At 37.6% G+C, this 8,647-nt stretch overlaps 1 protein-coding gene across 1 annotated transcript; it reads left to right on the plus strand.

Moving 5' to 3' along the window:
* Nucleotides 1–1,226: 1,226 nt before the first annotated feature.
* On the plus strand, nucleotides 1,227–3,556 carry LOC135152403 (uncharacterized). The gene is made up of 2 exons (XM_064092626.1): nucleotides 1,227–1,380; nucleotides 2,364–3,556. Exon 2 carries the CDS (start codon nucleotides 2,839–2,841, stop codon nucleotides 3,487–3,489), a length of 651 nt encoding a protein of 216 aa, XP_063948696.1. The 5' UTR covers nucleotides 1,227–1,380; nucleotides 2,364–2,838; the 3' UTR covers nucleotides 3,490–3,556.
* Nucleotides 3,557–8,647: the final 5,091 nt, after the last annotated feature.

The following is an 8,647-nucleotide window of genomic DNA, read 5'->3' on the forward strand; positions in this document are numbered from 1 at the left end:
TTCGAACTAAATAGGCTTAAATTAGGGCTTTTTGATTTTGAAGTTGTTTGTGTGATTTGATGATTGTATGTTGTAGATGATGTTATCCTGATCATTTTGGTATATCATATGCATGATTTGGAGTTCAATAACATGGTTAATTTGAGGATTAATTATCGAATTGAAGAACTAGGGTTCTAAATCGCGATGAATGTTTTTAATTGGAATTAGGAACTTTTGATTCACTGATTCTGGGTATAAATTGAAGCCACGAGCATGTTTATCTTGTTGCAAGCAATCGTTTCATGCTAGTATTGTAGTTGGAGGAGGTCGGAATCGAGTTCGCCGGAGTTTTATGAACTCGCCGGCGGCGGAAACTTTGAACGGCTGTTACAGCCGATTGGGGAGTACGTTGGTTGATTGGATGCTACGACAGGACTCCTGACGAAGAGAGGAGTCGATCTGCACCTTTTGGTGCAGATCTGGGCTGTTGTCACCGTCTCCGGCGGTCGGGGGCGTCGCCGGTGGTAAATTACCACCTGGCCCCCTGACTTTTGGAGATGGTAACTTTTAAACCCTGAGGTTTTCAAAGTTTGCAAATCAAACCCTGAACTTTTAAAACCTTTAAAAAGTTTTATTTATTTAAATTTAATTTCGAAAATCATTTATTTTAATTTCAAAAATTGTTTTTAATTATTTATTAATTCAAAAATAATTCTGATTTAATTTATTAATTAATTTTAATTAGTAATTAATTATTATAATTAGTCAATTAATTTAATTATTAATTGATTAATTGTTTTAATTAATTATTAATTGATTTTAATTGATTTATTAATTAGATTTAATTATTTTAAATATTTTTAAATGATTTTAAAATTCCGAAAAATAGTTTCGAGCTTTAAAATATTATTTTAAAATATGATTGAAGCTCGTTAATTGATTTCAAAGGATTTCGGACTTGATTTCGAGTATCCAAAAATTGATTATTTATTTATAAAATGATTCTTTGACCCGTTTTAATTCCGAAAAATGTTTAAAAATTCATAATAAATACCAGAAAAATCCGTGTGCCTTCAAACTTCTTTTGGAAAAATATATTTTATGAAATATTTTATGCGATATGTGCTATGTGCTATCTAATTGACATGTTATGTGTCTACGTGATTGATATAAAATTGTTTTTGACATATCTTTTGATCCGTAAATCGGATTTGGGTGAAACGAAGGGTAGATAGAAGCTCGTTTCGAATGTAAGATGATGAGAATAGTATGAGATCACCTATTGATAATTAGTTGTGATGATTAGCAGAGAAGCGAGGCGTAATAAAAGGGAAAGCAAGTGGATATAGAATAGTATATCGAGCAGGAGCGATTGAAATTTGAAATCGTCAGTATAAGGCAAGTTTCCTTGATACTTTCCTTCAATTATATATGTATGATCCTTGATGTGATTGCTGTGCGAGCTTTTTAATTCACTCATGACACTTATTGAGCCATATTATGAATTGTTTAATTCATTGATTCTTGAACCATCAATCAGATTCTTTAACTATCCCTTGGACTATTCCTTCATTGATTCTTGAGCCAATAATTTGATTCTATGATACCTATTTTGGGAACCTTATTCAATTGTAAACCTTCAACCCTTGAGCTATTTGGATAATTACCATATAAACCTCCTTTCAATGTTTTGACACACCTTTGATATCCAAACCAATTGACTGGAAGTCAATCATATTTGAAACACCATACACCCCATAATTGTTTATTCCTTTTCAATAACCTAACTTCTTTGGATTTGAAAACACCCTTTGACATGTGGATCCTTTAATAAAACCAGAGACCTTCTTTCCTACAAACCATGATTATTGTTCACTTGAAATCCAGATATGCTATATCTGATTCATTGACTCGTGAAAATATTCCTGATTCTTATTTTGGAATATCTTTAAGATACTTCTGAAATGAATTCTGTTTCTGCTCCAAGAATTTAATTATGTTCTTAATGATTCTGTTTATTGCATTATATTGTTATTCATCCTGATTTATAATAGAATTGGATAGTTTTTCTTAAATGGACCAAATGAATGGTCAGACCAGATGAGTGGTCACTTTAGGCCAATGTGTGCCTTGGATCCAGTAAACGAGCATGGCGGGGCCTGCTCGGGGTTAGTGTCTGACTGATCAGCAGCCTAACCTTTGGTTTTTAAAAATAAAATTTAATATCCAATTCTAATTGAAACTCTAAAAAGAAACTTTGATATTGAGATTGATTCTCTTAAATACTGATTTCCATCATCTTTTGATAAATGTTTAAATGGATATGGTTATACTTGCTGAGCTTGTTAGCTCACTCTTGCGAAACTCTATGTTCTTTCCAGTGAAAGCAGAGAAGGTTGGTAGCGATGACCCTCAGGCTAGTGGTAAGGCCAGGATTCCAGGCTGAGAGATGGATAGAGCTATCGGCAGCACTTGGTGTTTATATATGTATTAGTTTGAGTTCCAGATACGAATATTGTGTAAGCTTGTAAGAATTGAATTTATAATTTGGGATTTGGGTTTGTAATAATTAAAGTTGTGTTGTGGCTTGTTTTATACTTTAACCTGTTGCGATCCATGGACAGTTAAGGGTCACTGTATATATTATATCATTAATTACAGGTTTATGTTAAGGTGTGGACCCCAAACTTCTGACCCGGGTTTGGAGGGCGTCACAGGTTGGTATCAGAGCGACAGGTTTAAGTCAATGAAACAAGCCTAGATTGTTAGGTTGGGTAGAAGTTTAGGATTAGAAATGAGTGATAGGTAGATAGAACGTTGAGAGGGTGAGAATTATTCGTAATAGATTTAGGATTGATGTTGGTAGTGGATACAGATTCTCATACGTGTTTGTTCATGTGGATTCTCAGACTATCAGGCATGTCAGGACCCAGTACCCCGGTTCATTCTGACCATTCAGAGTCGACAGTTGAGGGACTTCCACCTCGTCCAGGAGTTGTACCTATATCTCCACCCAGGGCACTTACACCCCCACCTGTAGCAGGACCTTCACGTCCACCTGGATACCCTCGTAGTGGACAGACCCCTATTGCAGCTGTACCGCTTAGGGCTATACCCCCGTCTGCACCTGAGATGCCCCCACCTGCTCCCATTATACGACCTCCTATCCGTGGACCTCCACCAGAGCATGAGTCTTCGGGATTTTCAGGTGTCGGACCCTCTTATCCGTGTTCCCCTCTTTCAGTACCCTATCACTACTATCAGGCACTTTTGATGGAGAGAGATGAGTTGTTGGGCCAGATTGGGGAGCTGACACAGGCGATGAGGGATTTAGATCCTAATAGGGCAGAGCGACAGTTGAGAGAGGAGATACGTGCTTTTTGGATAGAGGCAGTAGAGAGGTTATGTGGGATTACCGCACCACTTGGTACCCCTGGAGATATTATAGATTGGGCTCGTTGGGTCTTGGAGCGGCTGGATGTTATCGGAGGACCAGACTTTCCCTAGGTTTGGAGTATATCATGTGTTGGAGATGGTTAGTAATATAGTGAGTAGTGTGTATGATGCAGTATGTAGTGAGTAGTATGTATCAGGTCAGCAGATTTTGTCATGTAAATAGACTAGCGGAGCTGACTAGATGATATGTATGTTGCTGTGGTTGTCGGCAGATTTTGACATATATATATAGACTAGCCGAGCGGACTAGAGGATAGCCTTGCTGTTGCTGTTGTTATACTTTACTTTTGATAAAGCGCTTGACGCTTGTATCTCCAGCACTGACTTATATATATCAGCATCTTTTACTTTACAGTCTTGTCCTTTACTCTGTCGCACTTGCTTTACTTTACTTTACTTTCAGTACCAATCATAAACTCTTGTGATAGTATTACAATCTTTCTTTCAATGTTTTACATTCTGTAAAGAAGCATGCAATTTATTTAGTTAAACAATCTCAAAAATGTTTTCAAAAATGTATAAATCTGTTTTCTTAAAAACTGTTTATAAAAAGAGAATTTGATTTAAAACGACTAAGTAAATTGTTTCTTCTTTACAGAATGCCTCCAACAAGACATACTCGTGCCAACAGTGATCCTGAAGGCACCAACAGCATCAATGATAACAATGATAATCAGAATGTCAATATAGGCCCAGTAGATCCTGCTGTGGCCCAACTCATTCAAATTTTGGCTCAACAAACTGCTCATCTTACCCGACGACAGCAACATCAAGAGAATCCTAGGGTAACTTTTAAAACTTTTCAGGCAGTTAATCCTCCAGAGTTTAAGGGTTCAGCAGATCCTGTTGCAGCCCAAACATGGCTAAAAGAAATGGAAAAGTGTTTTGAATTAGTTCCAGCAAGTGAGGATCAGAAAACAAAGTTTGCTAGTCATTACTTAAAGAATGAAGCAACGTATTGGTGGGAATCTGTGAAGAATATGGAAGGTACAGTTGAGATTACTTGGGAGAGGTTTAAGGAAGTGTTTTTAGAAAAGTATTTTCCTAGGTTTCTTCAAGACCAAATGGAGTTGAACTTTTTAGAGTTGAAACAAGGAAATATGTCTGTGGTGGAATATGAGAATAAGTTTGCGGAATTAGCTAGGTTTGTGCCAATTTATGTAGAGACAGATAGGCAGAAAGCAAAAAGGTTCCAACAAGGTCTGAAACCTTGGATTAGAAGCAAGTTAGCTATTTTGCAGTTAGAGACGTATGCGGCGGTGGTTGAGAAAGCAATGATTGCGGAGGCTGAGAATGAGTTGTTTCAGAAGTCTAAAGAGGATAAGAAGAGAAAGTCAGACAATAGAGGAGGATCAACCCATCAAGGGAAGTTCCAGAAGAAAGGGAAGTTTCAAGCAGGAGGAAATCCTAATTTTAAGAAAATAGGCAGTGGTGGACAAGGAGGACGTTTTCTTACGGGAAGTCAGGCCAATCAACAAAGGTTTTCAATGCCAGAATGTCAAACGTGTGGCAAGAGACATGGAGGAGTATGTAACAAACTGAATGTGGTATGTTTTAAATGCAACCAGAAAGGACACTACTCTAGAGAATGTCAGAACCAGCCAGCCATAAAGGATCAGACCAATAAAGGCTCAACAAGTAAGATTCCAGCCATAGGATATACATGTTTTAAATGTGGAAAGCCAGGACACATGGCTAAGGACTGTAAAACACCAGCCCCTGCTAGCAATGCACTTAGAATCATGGGAACTGTTCCAGAAGTGAATGAACCTCCTAGGCCAAGAGTCTTTGATATGTCAGTAAAGGATGCTATTCAGGATGCCGAGGTGGTGACAGGTACGCTTAATGTAAATTCTATAAAATGCCAAGGTGTTAATTGATTCTGGAGCCACTAGATCATTTATTTCTCAAGCTTTTGTTGATAAGTTGAATTGTCCGGTTGAATTGTTGAATGAGGTTATGAATGTAGAACTAGCGAATCAGGATCGTATTTCTGTTAATCGAGTTTGCCCTGATTGTGAAATTGAGATTTTAGGAAATAAGTTTTGTGCCGACTTGATACCTTTCAAGTTGGGGGAGTTTAATGTAATCCTAGGGATGGATTGGTTGTCTAAACCTAGTGCGCAGATAGATTGTAAAAATAAGAAGGTAATATTAATATCACCAGATAACAAGGTAATAACGTTTAGAGGACAAAAGCAAGTAAAGAAATTTTTAACCATGATCCAAGCAAAGAGGATGTTACGACAAGGATGCGAAGCCTATATTGCTTATGTAATTGATAAAAGTCAAGAACCATTAAAACTTGAAAATATTCCTGTAGTGAATGAATTTCCAGACGTGTTTCCGGATGAGTTACCAGGACTTCCTCCAGATAGAGAGATAGAGTTTGCGATTGACTTAGCACCTGGAACGGAGCCAATATCCAAAGCCCCGTATAGGATGGCACCAGTAGAGATGAAAGAATTGGCAAAACAATTACAAGAGTTATTGGAGAAAGGAGTGATCAGACCTAGTGTATCCCCATGGGGAGCACCAGTGTTATTTGTAAAGAAGAAGGATGGAAGTATGAGGTTATGCATAGACTACAGAGAGCTAAATAAGCTTACCATCAAGAATAAATATCCTTTACCTCGTATTGATGACTTGTTTGACCAATTGAAAGGAGCAGAGTATTTTTCTAAGATTGACCTTAGGTCAGGATACCATCAGCTCAAAATCAAATCTGAGGATATACCTAAGACAGCTTTTAGAACAAGGTATGGTCACTATGAATTTTTAGTGATGGCTTTTGGATTAACGAATGCACCAGCAGCTTTTATGGATTTAATGAATAGAGTCTTTAAGAAGTATTTGGACAAGTTTGTGATTGTTTTTATAGATGATATTCTGATATATTCTAAGACAGCTGAGGAGCATGCAGAACATTTAAGAACAGCCTTAGAGATATTAAGAAAGGAGAAGTTGTATGCAAAGTTTTCTAAATGTGAATTTTGGTTACAAGAAGTTCAATTTCTAGGACACATAGTGAGTCGTGAAGGAATCAAGGTAGATCCAGCAAAGATTGAAGCTATAATGAATTGGGAAAGACCAAAGACCCCCACAGAGATCAGAAGTTTCTTGGGATTAGCAGGTTATTATAGAAGGTTTGTACAGGATTTCTCAAGAATTGCAACCCCATTGACCAAGTTAACTAGAAAGAATGAGAAGTTCATATGGAATGAGAAGTGTGAGGAAAGTTTTCAGGAGTTGAAGAAGAGATTAGTGTCAGCACCAGTATTGTCCCTTCCAGATGATCAAGGGAATTTTGTGATTTATAGTGATGCCTCTTATAAAGGATTAGGATGTGTATTGATGCAGCATGATAAAGTTATTGCGTATGCGTCAAGACAACTTAAACCTCATGAACAGAAGTACCCCACCCATGACTTGGAGTTAGCAGCTATTGTATTTGCATTGAAAATATGGAGACATTATCTGTATGGAGAAAAATGTGAGATTTATACGGATCATAAAAGTTTAAAATATATCTTTACTCAGAAAGAGCTGAACATGAGACAAAGGAGATGGCTAGAGTTGATTAAGGATTATGATTGTATGATTAAGTATCATCCAGGAAAAGCCAATGTTGTAGCGGATGCTTTAAGTAGAAAGGAGAGGTTAAACATATTGACTGTGTCAGAGGAATTATATAAAGAGTTTCAAAAGTTGGAAATTGAGGTAAGAATTCATGAACCATCAAAGATAGCAATGTATACCATGACCTTCCAACCAGAGCTATTAGAAAAGATTAAGAAGTGTCAGGAAGAGGTAATGGATCAGGATGTAAACAAGTTAGTGGGAGAAGAGTTATGTACGCAGAAAGATGATCAAGGAATTCTTAGGTTTTCTTCCAGAATATGGATTCCACCGGTAACAGAATTAAAGAATGATATCTTGCAAGAAGCACACAATTCTAAGTATTCAATTCATCCAGGCAGCACTAAGATGTATAGAGATTTAAAGGAGCACTATTGGTGGTCAGACATGAAAAGAGAAATTGCAGAATGGGTAAGTAAATGTTATACGTGTCAAAGAGTGAAAGCAGAACACCAAAGACCAAGTGGATTATTGCAACCTTTAGAGATTCCAGAATGGAAGTGGGAACATATTGCTATGGATTTTATTGTAGGATTACCAAGGACTAAAACAAACCATGATGCCATTTGGGTTATAGTGGATAGACTAACCAAGTCAGCGCATTTTCTTCCGATCAATGAGAGATTCTCTTTGGATAAACTAGTTCATATGTATTTGAAAGAGATTGTAGTTCGTCATGGAGTCCCCGTATCCATTGTATCAGATAGAGATCCACGATTTAATTCGAGATTTTGGAAAAGTTTTCAGGAATGTTTGGGCACTAAATTGAATATGAGTACGGCATATCATCCACAAACAGACGGCCAAAATGAGAGAACGATTCAGACGATCGAGGACATGCTACGTGTTTGCGCAATCGATTTCAAAGGCAATTGGGATGAGCATCTACCTTTAGTGGAATTTGCATACAATAATAGTTATCACGCAAGTATTGGGATGCCTCCTTATGAAGCTCTTTACGGACGTAAATGTCGATCACTAGTATATTGGGATGAAGTTGGAGAACGCAAGGTATTGGGACCGGAATTAGTACAGCAAACAAAGGAAGTCGTTGAAATCATTCAGAAACGACTAATTGCAGCACAGAGTCGTCAACGAAATTATGCAGATCAATTCCGGAAGGACGTAGAATTTAAAGACGGAGAAGCAGTATTGCTGAAGGTGTCACCATGGAAAGGACTATCTAGATTTGGAAAGAAAGGCAAGCTGAGTCCCCGATACGTGGGGCCATTTGAAATCTTGAGACGTGTAGGCAAAGTAGCGTACGAATTGGCGTTACCCCCGCAAATGGAGCACATTCATAACGTCTTTCATGTATCGATGCTTAAGAAGTATAATCCAGATTCGAAACATGTGATAGAGTATGAGCCGATAGAACTTGAGGCAGATTTATCATATGTAGAAAGGCCAGTGGAAATCTTGGATAGGAGAGAGAAGGTGTTAAGAAACAAGGTAGTTAACTTAGTAAGGGTACTGTGGAGAAACCCGAAGGTTGAAGAGTCAACCTGGGAATTAGAAAGTGATATGCGTGAAAAGTACCCTCATTTGTTCGCCTAATTGATTCTGAGGA

The sequence above is a fragment of the Daucus carota genome, chromosome 4, assembly GCF_001625215.2.
Source record: "Daucus carota subsp. sativus chromosome 4, DH1 v3.0, whole genome shotgun sequence".
In the NCBI taxonomy this organism is placed as follows: Eukaryota; Viridiplantae; Streptophyta; class Magnoliopsida; order Apiales; family Apiaceae; genus Daucus; species Daucus carota.

Excerpts from the sequence above, each read along its gene's own strand:
- LOC135152403 (XM_064092626.1), top strand. The coding sequence starts at position 2,839 with ATGTTGGTAGTGGATACAGATTCTCATACGTGTTTGTTCATGTGGATT.